The sequence below is a fragment of the Ambystoma mexicanum genome, chromosome 11, assembly GCF_040938575.1.
Source record: "Ambystoma mexicanum isolate Mex_15411 chromosome 11, UKY_AmexF1_1, whole genome shotgun sequence".
In the NCBI taxonomy this organism is placed as follows: domain Eukaryota; kingdom Metazoa; phylum Chordata; class Amphibia; order Caudata; family Ambystomatidae; genus Ambystoma; species Ambystoma mexicanum.
This window is the reverse complement of record NC_090934.1, coordinates 903,967,816-903,989,209: the sequence shown is the minus strand read 5'-3', so window position 1 is coordinate 903,989,209 and position 21,394 is coordinate 903,967,816. Positions and strand designations below refer to the sequence as shown.

Sequence of the window (21,394 nt, the reverse complement as noted above, 5' to 3'; positions counted from 1 at the left end):
TGGGGTGTGCTGGACCCACAAAAGAAAAGGTAAGTAAGACAGGAGTCATCTTACCATTCATGGGAACCATAGTTCACCCAAGAAAATGTAGTTAAACATTTAGAGAAGTCCAAGGGACTTCTCAGTGGTACTGCACAAAAGGTGCTGTGCTGTGTGTCACAATGCAAAAAGCAGATGCCTATGGAGTTTACCAGAATCCATTAACGAGTCAGAAACACAAAAAGCACAGTCATGAAAACCACATGAGAGAGTGAGAAAAAAAGTCCCACTCATTCCGGAGTTAAAATTAAAAAGACATGAGTCCATAAAAAGAGCTGTGGGTCTCTAAGGTTAAAGGAAATTGGCACAGAAATGACAATGTTCCCTAACAAATCCTCATTCCTCATTGGGTCCATTGGACGCAATGCATATAGGGTGGCACTAATGGCACCGACACAAGGAGCGCTGCGCTAATAGCACCGAAAATGAGCAGAAGGGGGACATTTTTACCTCCAGCAAAAAGCTGGAGGTAAAAGACCCATTTTCCACCCAACTCATGATTGGGCCAGCCTAATAGTGCCACCGCCACATTTAAGGGCTACCACCCAACTCCTGATGAGGCCCATGGAGTACAAATGCAAATATTCTTGGATATCATTTTCTAGGTTGGCATTTGTGCTTTTGCATTTGGTAAAGGGGCTCGTTCATGGCATTGATTTAATGCAGGGCCAACAAGATGGACAGATCGCTTTGCAAAAATGTCTTCAATGGGCTCATATGCCAGCTAAGCAAATGTCACAACTTTAAAAACTCTCCTTTGGGTACTTTGTGTGACTGATCATACCTCCACCCTTTGTTTAGGAGCAACAGCCTGAAAAAAGCATGGGACGACTTTATATATTACTTTCTAAGCACCCCTAAAAAGGCCAGCATTGAAATAATCATCAGTGGTAACCCGCAGACTAACTTCTCTGAGCAGCCATTTTATCACTGCACTCTCCAATAGACAATATACATGAAAATCAAATGCCCATCTCTATAGTCCAGTGATACCATGTGGCCCTGTGATTACTTGCAGACAGGATGTAACTTCTGAAGAACAATGCAAGGTTTTCAGTAATAAATCTATTCTTGTACTTTGACTGCTTTACAGTGGGAAATAAATGATACAAATGACCCCAAGAGTCAATGGGATTGCTATTTTGGGGGTCATTTTCGTATTTAAATATAGCCTATTGCCATTCACCAGGCTACTGATGATGATTACTTCAATGTTTTAGACGAAAATAATCCATGGCAGCACTCCTTGAATTAAGAGAGTTGTTGGAATCAAATGTTAGGACTGTATTCCCCAAATCCTGACTTGGTGGGGTGGGGTAAATGCATCGCACTAGAACGAACGGTTAGGGGTGGGAAATATATTGCATTTACACAGAATTTTGCATGTAGGAAAAGCATTGCCAATAACTAAAAGTACTAAAAGACTCCCCTTTCTCCATACACACGCTCAAACTAACTAAACACAACCATACCTCTACTGCACCACAGACCACATGCACCTCACAACACCCGACATAAAACAAACGATACACAATCACACCTCAACACCACATGATGGCTACCAACTGAAAACGCATGGACGCTCAATGACCGGTTTCTCCAAACTGAAGCTGCCAACAGCACATCACAGCTCTCATGCTCTTGTCCCTTTCAACCCCACTAAACACGAAACCCTCCTTCCATTGCAGATCCACCAGAGTGCCAAGAGACCACGCAAGTGGCGACAGTATGTGCTATAAGATCCATTAACATTAACAATAATTCCTTGGCGTATTGGAAGGGTATTGCAAAAGGTTGTCACTACAGAACCTCACCCACATCATGGCGGTGCAGAGACAGCAGTTATAACAGGAACTGCAACACCAGACAACCTACAGCGGACCAGGTATTAAGACTGGAAGGGTGCGTCTAGAGCAGGGTGTTGTGTGGTGGTTAATTACTAATGGTGGTGTGTGAAAAGGTTTTTTTTATAAAATGTTCCAGGTTCATAGCTTAGTTTTAGGTCGCTGTTTCATGCTCGGCTTAACTTTAATGCCCTATACCAGCTTCTCACAGCACCCACTTGAACACGATATTTGTTCCTGTTTAATGTAAACCATCACATTTTATATGGGTTTTTAACCTCATATGCCCTGTCGGACTTCTACTTTCTCCATTACTGTATCTATACCCAACCATTTTCCATTCTTGTGCTTTTGTTCTTTTTCTAATTTTTCCCTTCCTAATTTAGATTTTGTAACTGCGTTGCATTGACAGGTCAAATAAGTTTTCTTCTTTTTTCCTTCAATTTATAGACATAATTCCAGTTTGTTATACTGGCTTGTTATATCATGTCATGTTATGTTGTTTTCTTTAAGCCATCCAAATGTTTGTATCATATGGAACAACAGTATAGTATGTGCCCCAGAGAAGAATTATCAGGTGTTACCAACTGCCCCCCTCTTTAGAGGGACACTTCGCAGGTCACTCCTGCTACACCCATGGAAAAATAAGCCTTTGTCTGATAAGACAACCAGAGTAAATTATCGATGAAGAGGCTTGAGCTGCCACCAATTGACAAGGGCAAAATGTGGTTTGCAGCAGCTTGAACGTCAGATGTAACATTTAAAAAAACAATAATACATTCATAAATAAGTAATAAACCTAAAGTGGTACTCGTACCATCAAATGTTCCTTAAGGCCCAAAGTAGACCGACAGATGTAAGCTGGTAAGCCGACTCTACCCTTCCGTTGGCCCCAAGATCACTGCACTCCACTATTACCGGGACAAGATAACTGTGTCCCCCCCGCCCGGGGAAGGGTACAAAAGACAGCAATATGCTGATAACCTCCAAGAAGAGCCTATTCTCAGCCCAGCAGGGATCCAGCCCCCTACAGAAACATAACAAAACCCATAAAGATCCTACAAAACCTCAGGAACTCGGTGGCGGGCCCACAGATCAAAGGTGACCCTCATTTAAGTGTGCCTAGCTCTCCTGACAAAAGGGCCTGGAGCTTTATGGCCAGTTCAGGCATAGGAGGCGAGTAGACTGAAGTGCACAATCTTGTGCATTTCCTCAACGGCAACCAAGCCAATAATGGCATCTGGGCACTGGGAAGGGTCGCAGATCCTGACCACACCTGAGCCAAAGACATACTGACATCATACTCTACGAGTCTAGGGGGTCAGGGTGTACATCTGCTGCTCCCCACCCAGTAAAACCTTTCCTGAATGAAGCCCACCTCATGCAAAATCTCCCCCTACCCAAGTGGCAGGTACAAGAAGCCAGTGAACTTCACACTTTACAAATACCCCTTCTCATGTCATGCCATGCCTTTTCCACATAATGAAATTGCACGTATGATTTAGGAGACCATGCCATACCTAACAGGTCATTCAGTCAACAATACAAAGTATGTAAAGCGTCCAATGTCATCACCAACACGTGTTTTACTTAAGTAACACTTGTCTACAAGTCCTTCTTGAAACTTTATTGAAATCCATTATTCTCATTAGGGCATCATTTTCTAAAGCATTAAATACTGCTAATTAGGCGTTGCTAGGGGGGGCTTAGGGGGTTCTAGCCCCAGGTCTTTTGGTTGCAGCCCCGGAAAGAATCTCAGGGGCTACAACCAAAAGGCTAGCGAGCCGCAACATTAGCATGGCCCCGGATCTTTTCCAGATCTAACAACACCCCTGTCAGCTAATACATTATATGAAGGCTGTTTAATGCTGCACTAGCCAAAGGAGGGTGGTCTATCACAAGGGGTGGGGAGTCACAGAACAGGTGGTATAACACTCAAAGAAGGGATGTTATGCAATTAGAGCATTTCACCCACTGAAGCTAGAATAGTGTATTGAAAGTAGCATTTCACCCACTGAAGCTAGAATAGTGTATTTAAAGGGGAGACAGAACATAACTATTTACATGCTGGGAAAAGAGCATGTGTCAGGCTCACAGGCTCTCTGCCGCTGTTGTGTCTTTAATGGTGCTCATTACATTTCAGAACTCTAATTCGGGATCTCTCTTTCTTGTAATGGAAAGCCTCATAGGAACCGCTGAATTCTTGAATTCCGCTGCACATGTCAAAATAGGGCCACTGCATGTCTCTCCAACCATCATCCATCTGTGACTGCTAGAGGTTGAATGCGTCGGTAATTCCCTGGTGTAACCATACCTTTGTGTTGGTCAGTGTGACATGAAGCCATTTGTTCCCGCTAACAACATAAGAAGATGCCACTTGAATCATAGACTATGGATGAGGGCCAGGAATGCCGGATCCATTGTTCTAGTCACCCTCAGCATTTAGGTGCTAGGGCCAGGCACCTGAAGCTGAAGACTAAGATTGATTTGCAAGCATCAAAATATACAGTTTATGTTCATCTCTGACTTCTACAAAAAAATCCATTTAATCCAGTGTTGCTTAGTATTTTAGCAGTACAGCATTACTTTGCAGATGCATTAGAGCAATGACAGTAGGCCTCATTACAAGTGTGCCGGTCCGAAAACAAGGGTGCCAGTAAGCTTACCGGCACCCTTGTTTCCGGACCGCCACACTAAAAGTCTGCCTGCCGGGGCCGCTGCGTCTGGCAGGTCTGACCCTGCCAGGCGCAGCAGCCCCGGCAGGCGGAGTTGTCATGGAAGCACCGGCACCATCAGGGACGGTACCGGTGACTTGTAATCTCTGGCAGGACTCGTAATCTCCCAGTGGCACCGGGAAGCCAGGCGGCAGATCCGGTGTTACGGGGTCGGCAGCAACCCATCAGTCGCACCGGCGGGTTACCGCTGACCTCGTAATGAGGCCAAGTGTACTTTGTATGGCATTATATATTTGGAATGTGCATATGTTTCAAATCAGTGAACACTGAGATGGGCAGAGGCCTAGTGAAATAGCAATCCCAACACTGGCTTTAATGGTCTTAACTGGACGTTTAGACATATCATGATCAACGTTTGTCCCCAGAGCTCAGAAGAACCACTGAGCACCCCAGCTTACCGTCATCCTTTTGGGGGTGTCCACTTCAATCATCCCCCGCAAGAGGTTCTGGCAGTCGGGTGGGATGAAGTGGGGCATATGGAAGACCCCCCGTTTCACCTTCTCCAGTAGCTGCCGCAAGTTGTCATCATCAAAGGGAAGGGCGCCCTGTGTCAGTGAGTCCAGAGTGTGGGAAGAGGCGGGAACCAGAGGGAATAGCATGGCAGATACATGGTGGAGAAAGCAAGGTAGGAGATGGCAGTAGAGCAGAAACATGCATTAGGAGGAGAGGCAGAGGAAGAGGAGAGGCATTATGGGAAGGATGGAGGAAATTAATGTGGGAGGGAGTCAACAGGAGAAATGGAGTAAATGCAGTGATATGGAGAGAGGGAAGATAATACAAGAAAGAATATTATGAGTAAAGGTACCCACACACCAAGTTCATTGACAATGAAAGAGAAAAACCTAAGAGTGAGGTCACATCAGACACCTCGTGTGTGCCCAATGGAGAGATCTCTTGGGTTACTGGGCGTAACCAGACTTTTACTGTGACATGCTTGGCTATCCCTCCTTAGAGAGTTGGATAGAGAAAGTTCAATCGGGTAAGAGCATTGATATCATTTGTGAGTGAGATGAAACAGGCATTTCTAATGAAAAAGTGGGATGGCCATTGCTGAGGGTCACAGAGATGTTGCGTTTCAATGGGTGAACTGGTTAGCACACTATGAGTAGGATGGTGAAAGCCTTTCCTAGTCTGGAAGATAAACTGCAGACAGTGAGTAGGGCACCGAACATGAATAAGATAGACATGTGGGGCCAGAGGACAGTATTTAATGGCACAAACTACAGATATTTATTCTTGTCTGGTACGGGCAGGAAGACTAGTTGGAGCAGGCTAAGGGCCATCAGACAGGGAGTGGTGGCATGAGGTTTGGAGACGGACCTCGACTCACTAGCAGATGGCGATTTTGCCTTGCATTGTACAATTCCCATGATGGAATGGCTTTGATGACTCGGGGGAGAGCATTTCAGTCAAGGGGTGCACGTAGTGAGAAGGAGCTGAAGTGGGAAGAGACACTGGACAGATAGGTACGTGAGCTATGAGAACTGCAGGTTCCAAGACGGAGATGCAGACATCAAAATAATTGGGAGGAAGGCCATTTTGAGATTAAAAAATGAGAAAGGGGAACTTGAAGAGGGAGTGATTTTGCATAGACATCTAACCAGTTTAGTGTCAGTGCAAGATGGTGACAGAGGACCGAGGCGTGTTGTAGAAGGTGTATCTAGCTTTCTGGAGTGAAGGAGTAGAGGGCAAGACTCAAGCAATAGTCTAGTTTTTAGAGAACCAGGATAGATATGAGAGCTATAGCAGAGTGTTGAAAATAGAAAGCAGAGAATTCTGGGGTGAGGGCATAGCGAGTATGTGCCAGTTGGTGTGGGACAGATGGTGCTTTGGGCAAGAGAGGTGTAGATAATCCTTTAGTGTCCACAGAAGACTGTCCTGTGTAAGCACACATTTCTGTCAGTGTGTGACAGATGGAGTTCTGGGATGAGAGGGGTAGAGTAGTCATCATCCCACATTTGATAGAGGGAGGACTGAGAAGAGTATTATAGACATAGGGGGTGATTAGGAGTTTGCCGGTATTCCTCAGGAAATCCACCAGAATACCGGCTAATGGTATTACCATTTCCACCATCTGATATCCCGGAATTACTGGGAAATTACAGGTGGCGGAAAGGGCGGTAAGTCCCCATTCCATGGAGTTCTATAGGACTCCATGGAGGGAATTGCTGGTATTACCGGCACACTTTTCCCGCACTGACAAACCTGTAATGACCCCTATATACTTACTCCTCGCCTAATCCAGAGCTGCATTCATTTAAATTGAAGAGCTTATAAATATATACATTGTCAAGTAATCAAATAAGAACTTACCACTAACAGCGCAAATAAGATGACGCCACAACTCCATACATCCGCTTTCCTGCCATCGTACTTCTCTCCCTGTGTGATATTCAGAAATGAGTGGTGAGATGCACAGTGCGCAGACAACATTATTCCTAGAGACACTGGTGGACGTGGGAGACGGTAAGTGAGTTGCTTGACCAACTTTGCAAATATCCCCGATAAAACACTTTATGACTACAGTTCTGATGCTGTGTCTTTTGTGGAGTCCACTCGGCTTCATGACAGGATATATTTATGTGTAGTCTTAGGGAAAGTAATTAATGAAATAAATAAAACAAAGTGGTGTGAGTCTTAAAAAACAATGGAAGAAGTGATAAAGTGTCCTAATGGGATATATTACACTACATGCCCGGCCTCAAATTGTTATTTTCAAATAAGAACCCCCCCCCCTTCCTCGTTCCAATGAAAAACTATTAGTTGTACCATCAAATAACAGATAAACAATGTATGGAATAGAAGACGAGACATTCCATCACTTGTTGGAGAAGATACAAGGTCTTGGAAAGTTAAGCAATACTCCAGACTGTGTCACATGCACCGGTAAAAAACCCAAATAAATATGTCTTTCAATGGCTTGGTGAGGTCTATCAGAGCTGGTAAATTTTGGAAGTGCTCTGTGATTTTCAGGTGAGCCACCCGAGCAACATGTCAGGTGCTGGTTATGCTGAGGCCAGACGCTCTGGCCTTCCTGGAAGTTCCTTCCTAGGAGTCTCTCAACAGGAGTCTGGATTCCTGTGGGCTGTGGCTGTAAAGCTAGGCCAAACCAGCCTGATGTCAGCATGGCATCTCTATGTATATGTTGGAAGGGTATAGGCTACCGAAGCAATCCACCAATGAGGAGTAGGCAGTGCCCTTTTCACTCCCCGCCCCCTAAAAATAAGAATCATCCTAGTTTGTTTACCTCTCTGCGGGGTGTGTGAGGCCAAATGTCATTAACAGCCTCTTTGTAGAAATCTCCCTATATTTCTCACTTTCCCGCATGGCTCTCTGTTCCAAGGACTCCTCAGCTCTCTGATTAGTGTATGTGCCTTGATGGAGGCCAAGTTCCTCCGGGTCACAGAGCTCACCATTGGTCCTGGTTCCTCTATCAGAGTACCATTGCAAATCTGATTGTGGGAACACCACTTTGTCGATGGCAATCTTTATTTAATTCTAGGGTGCATTTTTCTGTTGTATGTCAGGGGTGTGCCTTATTAGCAGCCCTATGTAAAATAGATTGCAGAAATTTGCTGCTAGCTATTGTCCCCAATATGTTCATGGCTGTTGTCACCAGGTCACATGTAATAGGCTGGGTAATGGGAGGACAGGGCCCTGCTAGCTGTGTAGCACAACCCACTCTGTGATGTGCGGCCTAGAGGAGGTATGCATAAGATTCCCATGGCCCCACAGCCAATCACTAGCCTTAAAGCAGGACAAATATATCACTCTTTTGAAAGCCCCTCCCTTAGAACTCATATGGATCCTAATGGGAAAATGAATAGTAGAGTAGTAAGGAGGGATTGATTTCACTATAAAATAAAGGAGAACTGAGAAGATCCTCAGGGGGGCTAGGCTAAAACGGATACTCTCCCATTCTGGCAAGGTATCAGGGAACCAAATTGAAACCCCTATGTTCAAGAAGGGACTTCAGGCCCCAACATTCTATGTCCTATCTCCTCCCCTCACACAGGTTCCTCTTTGCTGGCCTTATGAAACTGTCAGTAAGCCCACCGGTAAGCTGGTGAACGCATTTCAGCAGCTGCCCAATTCTGTCAAAGCTAACCATCGTGTATAGAGAAATTTGTGGTCAACATATGGCTCCTGCAAATGCCCGCATCTCATGGACTGAGGTCTATGGTCCTGAAATGAAGTTTGATTTGCTTGATTACCCTCTCACTTTCAGGGTCACCTTTCATCCCTTAGCTTTTGAGTTACTGTGATTAAAACCAATTGGAACTGGACAATTGGCATTGAGCTGACTGTTGATCATTCGGCCCATGACACTCTGCAGACCTTTGCCTTCCTCGATATTAGCCGTGGTCATAACCCCTTAAGTCCCCTTTGTAAATGGTGTCTGGATTCTGCCATAAATTCAGAACAGCAGTTTGTCTGTGAGGAAGCCTATGGCCTTTCAATTTGGCATCCCGCATGGATTGCATTGCCATCTAATAAATGCAGTTTTGTCATTGTGTCTTGGTTCCCCTGACCCCATTGTTGTTGTGTCTTTGGAAATGGAATAAGATGCTGGACCAAAGATTTGTTGGCAGCCTGCTGGAAGCTCCAAACATTGAGGGACCTCCAGCTGACATACCTATCCCCTAGCGACTACAGACAATGGACTTCCTTCTACCAAAGAAAAACCAAGTCTGGTGCTCAAAATCCTGGATATGGAAGGCCGGTAACATAGAAGCCTCACTTCACTACTTCCTGTGTGGACCTGCAAGACAGATGAAAGCACCAGAAATGACACACTAGAAGCTGAGAGAATCTGAGACCTCCAGCTACTGAAGACCACCACCCAGCAAACAGTTAATGACAAGTGAAATACATATGCTGAGAGCATTGTTTTCCTACCTGAATACCATTACTAGAGTTTGGAGGAGATGGACAGATCATTCTGGTTTAAACTCAATAGCTTCATTATATTCCTAGGAACCCTGCACTAGTACATGCTAAGAATATGGAAAGAGTTAAAAGGGTGCACGTCAAAATAAAGTCTGTCCACTGTCTACCACTACAAAGGATATGAATCTCATCAGAACACAAAATCACTAAAGGCCTTTTGCCCAAATTATATATTCTTGGCTGGTTTCTGACCCACCCTAGATTGTCTCAGGATTAGACTCAAACGAGCAGGGGTCGGAATGCTAATATATCTGTCACTGACCTGAAAGTACCCCCATTCATGCAATGATTTTTGTGTTCGCCATTACTCTCATGCAATCAGTTCCTGTTGTTTAGCATAGTTAGATAGAATTTGTAGCACCTCTCTGGTCTGACCTTCACCTCAACGATGAGCCCAGCTGACCACGTGCACTGTGACTGAAGAAAAGACAGCAACCAATGGGACCCAGGCATCCCATATGGAGCTGTGATTAGTATATGCTCACAGCCAATCAATTCTGTTAGTTTGTTACCTATATGTGATGTCATTTCATGATGATTGGTGCCTGTTTAATGTGCTTCCCGTGAATCTGTCGCTCTCAGACAGCAGAGTTGTTTGCCCGCATTTATCTTATATAAATTTGTTTTACTTGCAATTATTCTCTTGGTCTCATTCCCTAGAGGGGTGTGTCCATTATTTTGTCTCGGATATTACATGCTTGTTGGGTGTGAGCCTCCAAGAGTCTGGAGGAAGAAGGAATTCCATCCTGGCCTTCAGGGTAGCAATAGTGAGGACCAGCATTGCACCTCTCCAGTGACAGCTCTGCCATCAACATATAGGCTGTCATATCTGAGCAGGGCAACGTGTACCTTCGCAGTACCCTCTCTCTATTATCAGTCACTATAGTCTCTGATTGCTGGGATTAAAGATTCCTAGCTGGAGTTCTGGTCAGGCTTTCCCCTGACCTTCGGTTTTAATAAGTGGGGTGATGTTTAAGAGCAATGCCATGTCTTCACACATAGCTAAATAAGCAATAAAAATAGAAATGTACAGCAAAGGGTATCAGGTAATATTATCCCCATATATATGGTCGCCGTAAATAATATCGCCGGGAAAAGTTTGGGGGTTGCAGGGGTGTCCCCCGTATGTTCCATGCAATAATGTCGCCACAAAAAACGGCCTTTTTTCGGCGATATTTTTGCATGTCGAGATTTTTGTGGCAACATTATTACATGGAACCCAGCAAAGGAAGTCTGGGAAAGGGAAAGGCAAGTATTTGTAATGAGTATCAGAAACATTGATGTGGAGGACAAGCTTATAAAGCATTACATGGCTTCAAAACAAACAGCAGAACTGAGTTTGAAACAGAAAGTCTAGAATAACAGATGTGTTTTCCTTTCAGGAAAGAGGTGCTTTGGAAGACCTGTGTGTAGGCCGAGTCAGGTAGGTTACATGGATTGGATGACCAGACATGACCAGTATGTTCAGTTTCACTGCAAGTTTATAATGGAACTGGTACAATGTGAGACCAAATAATAAACAGGGATGATTTAATGTGCAACTAAATTGTAAGGATCACCCAAATGTTATGGGGAACGAATGTTCAAGGACATTTAAATGTCCAGGGTGGCTTCTCCCTAGCCGTGGTTCATGCTAGTGTTCTTTTTGGGCAGAGTCTTTTTCCATAGTCTATACCAGACTTGTGAGGTGCTCTGGCCCTCCGATCTCTTTTCATAAGATCTGGCTTAAAGGGCTCTTGCGTCCATCTTCTGCGTTGACTCGTGGCCATTCTCTCTCTGTATAGAATATATGGATAGTTTCACAGTTCTCAAATCTCCCACTGCCTGGTACACCACATCTTCTGGTCTCCTTGTAGATGCCCAGAGCTCTCCCGTCAATGACTAACGCCACAGCAGGTCGCAAATGCCCAGATGTTGGCCAAGTGGACGAGGGGGTGACTAAATACACTATTCTTGTCCTTTTCAGAGGTGATAGAGTCTTTTCTGTCATTAACTATTAGAATGTTTTACATACACTCCATGCTGTTGCCTCTGCTTCAAGATCCCAAAGTACCGTTGTGTAGTGCCTTAATACATATGTGCAGCTTTCTTTGGGGTGTTCTTCTCACATGTCAGTGATTCTATGATACACTTAACTAAGCCTGGGTGAATCTCCTGAAACCCCATCTTTGAATCCCAGTGGGCACAACCGCTGGACATGGGTGCTTCCATTGGGGGATCGGAGCTTGCTCGATGATTTGGATGACAATGTGATGTTCATGTAGGATCCACAGATGTTCTCAGCTGGAACCCGAGTTTGGACATCTACATGAGGACTTGCTGTTTCCTTTGTGGGTTGACTTTGGCTGCAGGAAGTCGAGGAAGGACTGAGCCAAACTACCAAGAGGAGCTACAGTGTTTTTGGAGGGAGGCTAGAGACGATTGGTGGATTGTAGGTTGTGTACACTATTGTTACTTTTGTGGGGAGCCCATTTTCTTCATACTTGGGAAATCATATTGTTTTGTGACTCTAGTTCGGATTGGTATGCCAGTGTGTTTAAGGAGGCACCTTTGATATTATTTTAGAAGGTAAAGGTTTTATTAGGGAAACCTTTTGGCATGTTTTTATTTGAAGAAAATCACAGCATCGGAAACTGGAGCTGCTCTGCTGTTTATCAGGTATCTTGAGTGCACAGAATGGCTGTCCTCCTATCTCGAATCTAAATGAGGGTGGCATGTGTCTCATTTGGTATGATGGGAAAGCATGGCCAATCTGCTTCCTTCTGCAATAGATGCTTCTGGGGGGGTTGATCAGAAAAAAAGTCGTGGCACCGGTGTTAATGATGGGGTTGGGAGTGACGGTGTGAATGATGGTGACAAACATGAGGGGTGGGACTTGGAGGAGGGAAGGAAGGTTAAGGAGCATGCAAGGGAGGGGGTAGTAACAGCATGCAGATGAGGGGGTGCAGAAGAAGCTGGTGGTCCATCAAGTAGCATAAGGTTCAGGACCCAGTAAGGGAACAAAGCAAGCCAGGAGTCTCTATGGGCATACATGGAGGAGAGGTGTCCCCTCGCCTTTCCCATCATGTTCTAGGAACGCATTGGTGACACATCTTAACACAAGGGACGGACTCCTGGAACCTTAATTCCAACAGCTTGCTTTCGACCACCCTCACCACGATTAGAACTTTATTTAGCAAGCATCCTCACACCTTATGTTTAGTCTGTCTCGTTTTCTGGCTCCATAAGTGACAGGTCCTGGCCTGTTCTCCACAGGTCCCACAAACAAAGGGCCCTGGCCTATGGCAGGCAGCATCCAAGGGTTTGTAAGTTCTTGGGTTCCACAGATAAGAGGCACAGACATGCTGGTTAGTTTGTGGGCTCATTATAATAGGTATTGTGAATGAATGGATTTTTATTTGTACTTTACCTTCGAATTTAAAATACATGGACAAATAAAATATATGAGCTCTTCTCTATTCTGTGCATATTGGGTTGTTTAAGCTTATTGGGCTTGATGTGATGTGATATGATATATGATCTGATAGGTTATTTATAATGTGCTTAATACCCAGCGGTTTCTAAGCGCGGACCCGGGATCAAACCTGTATTGCTCCGTGTCATCTTGCTTCCAAGGCGAGCACGTTCTCTCTAAGCTATCCTTTAATTTGAACTTTCAAGCCTTCCCGCCTGAACAGGTTATTATTGGCCCCGTGGTAATCTGAGGAAAAGAAACTCAGAGTGGCTTGCATGGTGCTATGCTTATCTATGGCGAGGATTGGGGTCAGTGGTTGACGGACAGAGACTACAGAGACCTTAGCTCCTCTAATGTTACTTCAATAGAATGACGAGATTTCCTACTTGAATCTCCTTTATTAGCACAAGTTGGTGCTTGCTTATTGGCTAATCTAGGAAGCTCCTGAGGCTGTTTGTGGAAGTTACAGTAAGGAAAATTAAGATGCATAGGACAGAGCACAAATCCTGTTAGAATGCACCCCATGAAATCTCCTGTTGAAATAGACTTTATGGAACACAATTTCTCAAATCCAATTTTTTACACTAAAAAAAGTTAAGACCTAGAAGCGCAAAGAACTGGAATCAATTGATATCCTGAAGTTTAAATGATTTATGTATTGTATTTTATTTATTTATAAATATATACAGGAGGAACAATGCTTGTTTGATCACAAAAGAACTTACAACAGAAAAGAAATCAGATTTGACAGGTAGCAGTGAGCTTCTGACAAAGGGGTGAGTTTGAGGGACATTCTGACTGGATTGTGGAGGGGAGTAAATGAAACAGTCAACAGGGACAATAGATAAGTGGATAATAGCTCTGAATTACTCGTGGCTCATTAGATTCACCTACAAATCAATAATTAAATTGATGTTAACACATACAATGTTTGATAGTCATGTACTTGTGATTGTTTGTGAATTGCACACAACCACACCAACAGGAGTGTGAGTGCACTAGAAACTTGAACCTTTCACATTTAGTTTTCTTATATGGAATGCAGGGGAAGCATTCCATACCCTTGAGTTTTGTGCAGCACAGATGGACAATAAATATTAGCTTTCAAGCGCATTAATCAGGCGAGGTTATCCCCAATTCTATATTCAATAGATAGATAAAGGATAACCAACATAAGTGCAGTAGTTAGGCGGTACAGACAGCTGTGATTGGGGATGTGATGATGGAGAGTGAAGTGCTAGGGTGGAGGCAGAGGAAGTGAGGGACAGAGGCAGGTTAGAGGTGAGGGGAAAGTGTTAGCTAGCATGCAGATGAGAGGTAAGTTAAGAGGGTAACTCGGAGGTGAGGAGGCAGGCTTTTAGTTTTCTTTTGAACAAATCCACATGGACTGTTCCTCAGATGCCCGAGGAAAGAGAATTGTTTGATCACAAAAGAATTGTGATCAAATTGTTTGCTCCATGTAAGTGGAGCAAGAAGAAAGAAAGAGCGGATGCAAGAGGAAGTACAGGTAGGGTGAGGCGCCACAAGTGTAATCGGGGAAGCAGAGCAGATATTACAAGAAGGCTTGTGGTGTTCGATAGAGGAGGGTAGATACAGTGGTACCTTACCATGGATAGATTTGTGAACCAGGAGAAGAAATTTAAATCTGGCCCTGTTTTGCATCATCAGCCATCCAGCCTGGTGACCGTATGAGGAAGTAGGTGTAAAGTGAGGGAGTTCAATGAGAGTCCTGGTAGATAAGTGAATGATCAAGAGAGGACAGAAAGCATAGTTGGGAATACCAAAGAAGATGCTATCACAGTAGCCTAGTTTAGAGAAGACAAGAGTGGTTAAAAGATGCTTGCTGGTGTTGAAAGGAAGGAGGTGCCTGATTTTCCTAATATTTAGGATGTTGAGGCGAGCTGCTGTTCAAGTTTAGGAGACGAAAGTAGAGACAGTGTGAGAAGGGTCATAGATGATGCTGAGGTTTCTAGCTGAAGAATAGTAGGGGAGAGTGTCAGTTGGGAAGGCAGAGGAAGAGATGAGAGAGAGCTTTTGGTAGGGAAAAAAGAGCACTTCTGTTTTGGTAGATTTTAAAATCAAAAAGTACAAAGCTATCCAATATTTAATGGTAGAGAGACCATTGGAAATGTTGATAGAGAGATAAGAGGAGAGTTCAGCAAAAAAGAGGGGATTTGGGGGTCATCAGCAAAGAGTTGGTACAAGAACCCAAAGGTGGATATGACTACCCCAAGAGCAGACGTGTAGAGTGTAAAGAGGACCAGACCCAAGACAGAGCCTTGTGGAACACCAACAGTTAGAGGAGTGATTTGATAGGTGGTGTTGTTCCAGGAGACAGAGAATTGGTGAGGTGCAAGGTAGGATTCATTCCAAGCAAGGGTTTGAATGTGAATCCCAAGACGAAAGAGTATCAAGGAGATCAGAGTGATCAACAGTGTCAAAGGCAGCAGAGAGGTCAAGGAGAATTAGGGTAAAGGATAGGTTGGAATAATTTGCAGAGGCAATGAAGTTGGACACCTTAGTGAGAGCAGTTTCCGTGGAGTGACAGGAGTCGAAACCTGCTTGTAGGGGGTCTCGACGGTCGTAGATGTCTAAGAAATTGGTAAGACAGTTGAACATAACCCTTTCTAGCACTTTAGAGTAGTGCGAATGGAGAGCGACATGGTGAAAGTTAACTGGTAGGTTTGGGTCAGCCCCTTGCTTGATTAGGAGCAGGGGGATCGTGGCTGTTATGAAAACAGAGGGAAAGCAAGTGGAGTCGAAGGACAGGTTGAAGAGCTCAGCAAGGTGAGAGGACCATATAAGGGCTATAGAATTGACAAGTGGAGGATCAAGAGGGTCTGATGGGGCACAAGAGGGGTTAGCCTTCATCAATAGAGATAGGACTTTGTCAGAATGAGTGTGACTACACTGGGAGATAGAGGCAATTGATGATTGTAGAGCAGGCATAGTGTAAAATGTAGGAGGATGGAGTGTGAGGAAGGTCAAGAGAGAGTCTCGAATTGTGGACATTTTTGCAGCAAAGTATTGAGCTAGGTCATTAGCTATGAGAGTGGAATTGATAGTCATAGACTTAGGAGGAGTGGGTTTAGGGTGTCCTATAGCTGGCAAGGATGGTTTTAGTTAAAGTTAATGAGGTTAAGGTAGAATTCCCTTTTCGCTCTATCAAGAGTGGGCTTGAGAGAGTTCAGGGCAGAGAGGTAAAGTTGCAGGTCTTCATGTGATTGGGTATACCTCCATTTGCAAAGCAAGCAATGCATGTCTGTGCCGAGAGAGCGTATGAATGGGGTGGGGTGGGCCATGGTTGATAATGCTGAGACTTAGGGGTGAAAGTAAGCAATAGGTAGGGAAAGGAGAATGAGTCATATGGTAGGGAGTGGACGTCTGAGAAAGCTGTGTTGGTGGAAGAGGCATTAGGTGTGAAGGAGGAGAGTGAGAACTGTTGGTCAGAGAGAAAGGGGAAAATGGCAGAAGGTTTAAATTTCGTTTTAGTAATAGGTGAAGCAAGTGGTAAGGAAAGGTCAGAGGGTGGAAAGGAGCTGGTGGTATATACAATTGAGTGATCAGATATGAATGGTGTGACAAACTTATTAGTGGCCGAGAGAGAGGTGGAGGTGAATAAGAAATCCAAAGAGTTACCCCCTGTGTGGGTAGGTAGGTAAGGGATAGATTGGAGAGTGTGGTCACTAAGAAAAGACTATAGTTCAGATTTTGGAAAAGTGGTTGGAGAGGGAAGGTTAAAGTCACCTAAGAGAATGACATGATGTTTAGTGAAAAGAGAACCGAGAAGTTACCCAAGATCCTCAAAGAATGATCCATTGGGAATAGGAGGGCGATAGATGGAGATGATGTGAACCGAGTTAGGTAGAGGAATAGTAGAGATGGTGAATTCAAAGGAGTTAGGAGTGGACGTGGCATTGACGATTTGTGAGGCATTGAAGAGGGAAGTGAGTAGGTGTGCATTGCCTCCACCTCTACCAGTCAGTCGAGGAGAGTGAATGAAGGATAGTTTAGAGTTGTGAATGTCCGCCAGAGTGTCAGTGTTAGATGGAGGAATCTGGATTTAAGTGATAACCAGAAGGTCTAGGAGAGTAGAGCTGTCATGAAAGTACTCAGTGATAAAGGCGGTTTTGTTGCATACAGACTGAGCATTCCAGAGTGCAATGTTCAGTTGATGGTGTAAGGAAGAGAAGAGAAGATGAATCGGAGAGGCGAGGTGGATAGGTGTTAGAGGAGGTATGGTTAGCTTGTCGGCTTTGTTGGAAGGAGGTGAACGAGAGATGCGGTAGGGGGTGTTTGGAGGTGCGAGTTTTATAATAAGTATAGGTTGTAGCGTGATTGGAGAAAGCATAGGGGGAGGTGAGTAGGAAGAGCAGGAGTGAATGCATTATAGGTGAGTAGCACAATGTGGAGAGACAATAGAATAATTAGGAAGCTTGGGGTACTCAGAGGTGCAACAGGTATCAAGGCAAAAGCAAAAGTTCATAGGCGGAGAGGCAGAGAGGCTGGTCAACAGCTGGTCTTCGCCCTTCACTGTTCCACCCTTAACTGGGATGCCCCTAGGGAGTTCATAAGGGATGAGACAGGCTCTTGAAACCTGATCACCTAGTCCATCAGTGCTTGGTCTCTCTGATATTGTCTGTGGTGTTGCTGGGATGAGGCACTGTCTTACTGTTTGGTGTTACCAGAGAAGCCTCTTGGGCATTCAGCAGGAGATGGGGTTGATCCAAGATGGCCACAGGAAGTGATGTCACAATCCAAGATGGCCACAGAAAGTGATGCCACCAATCCAAGATGGCCACTGGAAGTGGTCACCAATCCAGGATGGCCACTGGCAGTGAAGTTCCAGACAGAAAGTGAAGCCAACAATAAGAAGGGATGGCACAGGCTCTTGCCAGCATTATATATATCAACTTTCTGCCTTTCCCATGCAGGCACCAATTCGGAATATTTGACTTATCTTGCTTTATTTAAAGTTATAATTGTTACATACATTGTTTCCATTAAGAAGTGGATACTTGATTATTGGAAGTTTATATTTCTACTAAAGGATATTTTTAAATATACAGAGCTATAATATCAGATATACATAAAAATGTTGCTTACGGAAATGACAGTATTTTCGTCTGGTTAAAATGTGGGGGGAGATCCCCTGCCCCCTTATACCTTCCACCTTTACTATTCCCCTTACCCCTCACGCCTATATTTCTTACAAATCTCCCCAAAATTGGAGAAATAAATGCAAAAAAAATACAGTAATTTCTCCATGCGAATAAATATCTGTTATTGTATATCACTTGAAGTATGGACAATAGGTACGTTAAAATCTTAGTTGAAAATATAAGAGCCATGGACATCTTATCAGTATGTATAATAACAATGATGAGATATCATTGAACAGTCTAGATAACTATTGACATTATTGAATTAGAAAACAATGTACTAATATGTATAATACTTTTTAATACTAATGGTATTGTCTGGATAAGTATCTGGGAAATTTAATATTATACATCTTAATGTGTTTTATGTGATAGGAATTTGGGGGAGAGGCTAATGTGTAGTTAAATCACTTCATAGTGTGTATATTTCTAGCATATTATAAATTATGTTTCCATCACTATTTTGTCTTTGAGATAGCAGATTGTTTTGCTAATATGAACTAAGGAAATTATAGTATTTAAAATACTGGATTCTCATATAATGAGTCTTTAAAATATAAATGGGCAAGATAATTGATGTTTGAGTTATTACTATGATGAAGGCCGGTTGGTTACTATGTTTGAACATATTCAGAATCATTCTAATTAACTTGATTGAAAGATAGCAGGTTTCTATTTATTGAAGGAAGTAACTTTACCAATTCCAATGTAAACAAAATATATAGTAAAAAGGACAATGAAAAAAAAAGTCTACATGACATCCATTGTGATGTCTTCGCACTAATATTCTGTGAGCAATCAGGCTATAAACATATATAAACATGATTGAACGAAAGGGGATAAAAAAGCTAATACTTGTTTTCCTGAATATATAAATTCATCTCAGTTTAGCAAAACAGACAAAGTGATGATATTAGATATTATTACGAGATATTCACCTTATTTTAGATAAGTGTTAGAAATCATATAACACTGAACGAAGCGAGTAAGAGACCCTTGAAGACTAGGGATGTGCTGCACTTTGAGAGTAGCATTTTACAAGATCTCTATTCATTATGTCATTAAGTAAAATGCATTGTTTAAATTAACATTTAAAGTAAATGTATTGACTTTATGAGTTTAATTCTTTAAATACATGTTTTCCTAAATTGTGCTATAAACTACATTATTGTATTGCTGTACATATATGCATATATATGATGTTTTTAAAAGTGACCAAGTACACAAATCAAATGAATAAAACATTAAAATAAAGTTATTAAGAACCTACACATCGTTAAAAGAAAATTTGAAATCTTGAATAAATAAATACAAAGGAGCGATCGTGAGTGGTGGTGTGGCACTGTTCAGTAATCTAGAAAGTAAACAATGCCTTTTTTTACGCTAGGGTGAAGGGCAGGATGGCATTGCTGTAGTTGGGAAGAGAACGGCACATAAAAAACTGAAATGTACTATAGGCTGCACCCATATCTTTGCAGCACATGTGATATGTATTATTTTAACATACGACCGTGACACGTGCTTATTTTAGGACATACCGCCCTTTTTTTTCAACCTATGTCACAGCGCCAAAACTTTCTTTAAACCTCTTTGTGTTCATTTGATCCCTGCTGAGGACACTGTAAGGAAGACAAGGTATGTTGCATGCCCGCTCGCTGTGTGGTGTGCCTGTACTTTGAGGCGTTTGTATTATGGTGAAAGTGGGTGTCTCTACAAGCAAGCATGTGCTCGAGTGTGCATGCATGGGCACCTCTCTGTCAGTGCATGGGCTTAGCTCATAATGCACGATTTAGCGTGATATTGTACACAGTGATAGCCGTATTCACTCAGAGCGGTTTCATTTAAAGGTGGAGCTTCACGCCAGCTCAGTTGGTGGATATTGCAGCTCTGCCCTGATTCTTACCTCTTTGCAAACTGCCACACACTTAAGAGGAGATCTGGGGAGAGGGCAGGTGTAGGTGGCTAAGCTATCGCTGCTGTCAAGGCAGGTGGAAACCCTTCTTAGTCAAACCTGGGAACCTTTTTGGAATTGCTCCCATTCGTGGCCGCCTGGCTGCCTCACTCGGGGTACTTTCTGAGAGGTGACCGGCCTCCCTTACATTGCATGCCATTTGCCTGGTTTAGCTGCTTCCTCCAGGCAGATGCCGGCTTCATGGCCGCTCTGTTCACAGGCTGGAATTTGAGGAGTCAGGTTTTCTGGCCTGGCAGCCAGAAGACGGAGCAGGTGCCTGAGGTAATGGCGTCTTCTATCAGTCCCTGAGCATCAATATGCCGGGACAGGGGTGTCAGCGTATGCAAGTCTGAAGGAGCGTCAACAGAAGCAAATATGTGGGCACATTACTAGGTCCAGGTAGGGGGCTTTCCTTCAGCTGGGAAACTCGCCCACCTTAGATCACCCATACAATTGCATTGACGTGGAGTAGCTTGAGGTTTTCAAAAGCAAACGTGGAACCATTGTATATAAGTTTGTTCATGCACACACATCTGGAAATTGTGCACTTGTGCATCTCCAGTTGACTCATCTGATCACACAATCAATACGTTATAGGAAATTCTAAGAATTCTGAAGAAATTCTCAGTTTTGTTCCTGATGCTTCGGGACATGTTGGCATCGTCCTTGCTAGGTTGTGGGCTTCCTATAGGTGCATTATGTGACGTGACTTCCTTTGTGGATATGTGCGTGCACACAGCCTAAGTTTGTGCCTTGATAATGTTGAACAATCTAAATAAAGCAATGCCAGGGAAAGAGATGGCGTGCAGATGATCAAGGGACACGATTATGTTCACTGCACAGAAGAATGAAGAAAGGCAGCCAGCACGGGAAGTGAAACCCCAAAGGGCCACAGCCAGCACAGGAAGTGAAACCCCAAAGGCCCAGAGGCAGCACGCAAAGTGAAACCCCAAAGGCCCACATACAGAAAGCTGTTATGCTTATCTTTGTCAAAGTCACAGGCACACACCCCTCCCCCGCAATGTATCCGAGTGGTGATCTCAATAAATTGATATGTGGTTCTTTCCGTGGTGAGAGGTTTGGAATATTGTAGAGAGAACTCACCCGTATTACTTCCGGACAGGCGTAGTGCGGTGACCTGCAAGGCAAAAATCAACAGTATTAGTTCATCTTGATAGAAGACTGTGCCGGGTCAGCTACTATGTATTTCTGTTGGGGGTCGCCATCTCTCTATCTGCTTGTGCGCGCCTTTTATATCT

The 21,394-nt window shown here is 43.7% G+C and overlaps 1 protein-coding gene across 11 annotated transcripts in view; it reads right to left on the bottom strand.

Annotated features, from left to right (window-relative positions):
• Nucleotides 1-21,394, bottom strand: part of BRSK2 (BR serine/threonine kinase 2) — a 1,020,916-nt gene that overhangs the window by 199,008 nt on the left and 800,514 nt on the right. For all 11 annotated transcript variants that reach the window (XM_069623972.1, XM_069623974.1, XM_069623973.1 and 8 more), the window contains 3 exons: nt 21,240-21,273; nt 6,932-7,000; nt 5,017-5,163 (listed from right to left, as the gene is read on the bottom strand). In XM_069623972.1, coding sequence (XP_069480073.1) covers nt 5,017-5,163; nt 6,932-7,000; nt 21,240-21,273 — 250 coding nt within the window. The remainder of the gene's footprint in view (nt 1-5,016; nt 5,164-6,931; nt 7,001-21,239; nt 21,274-21,394) is intronic.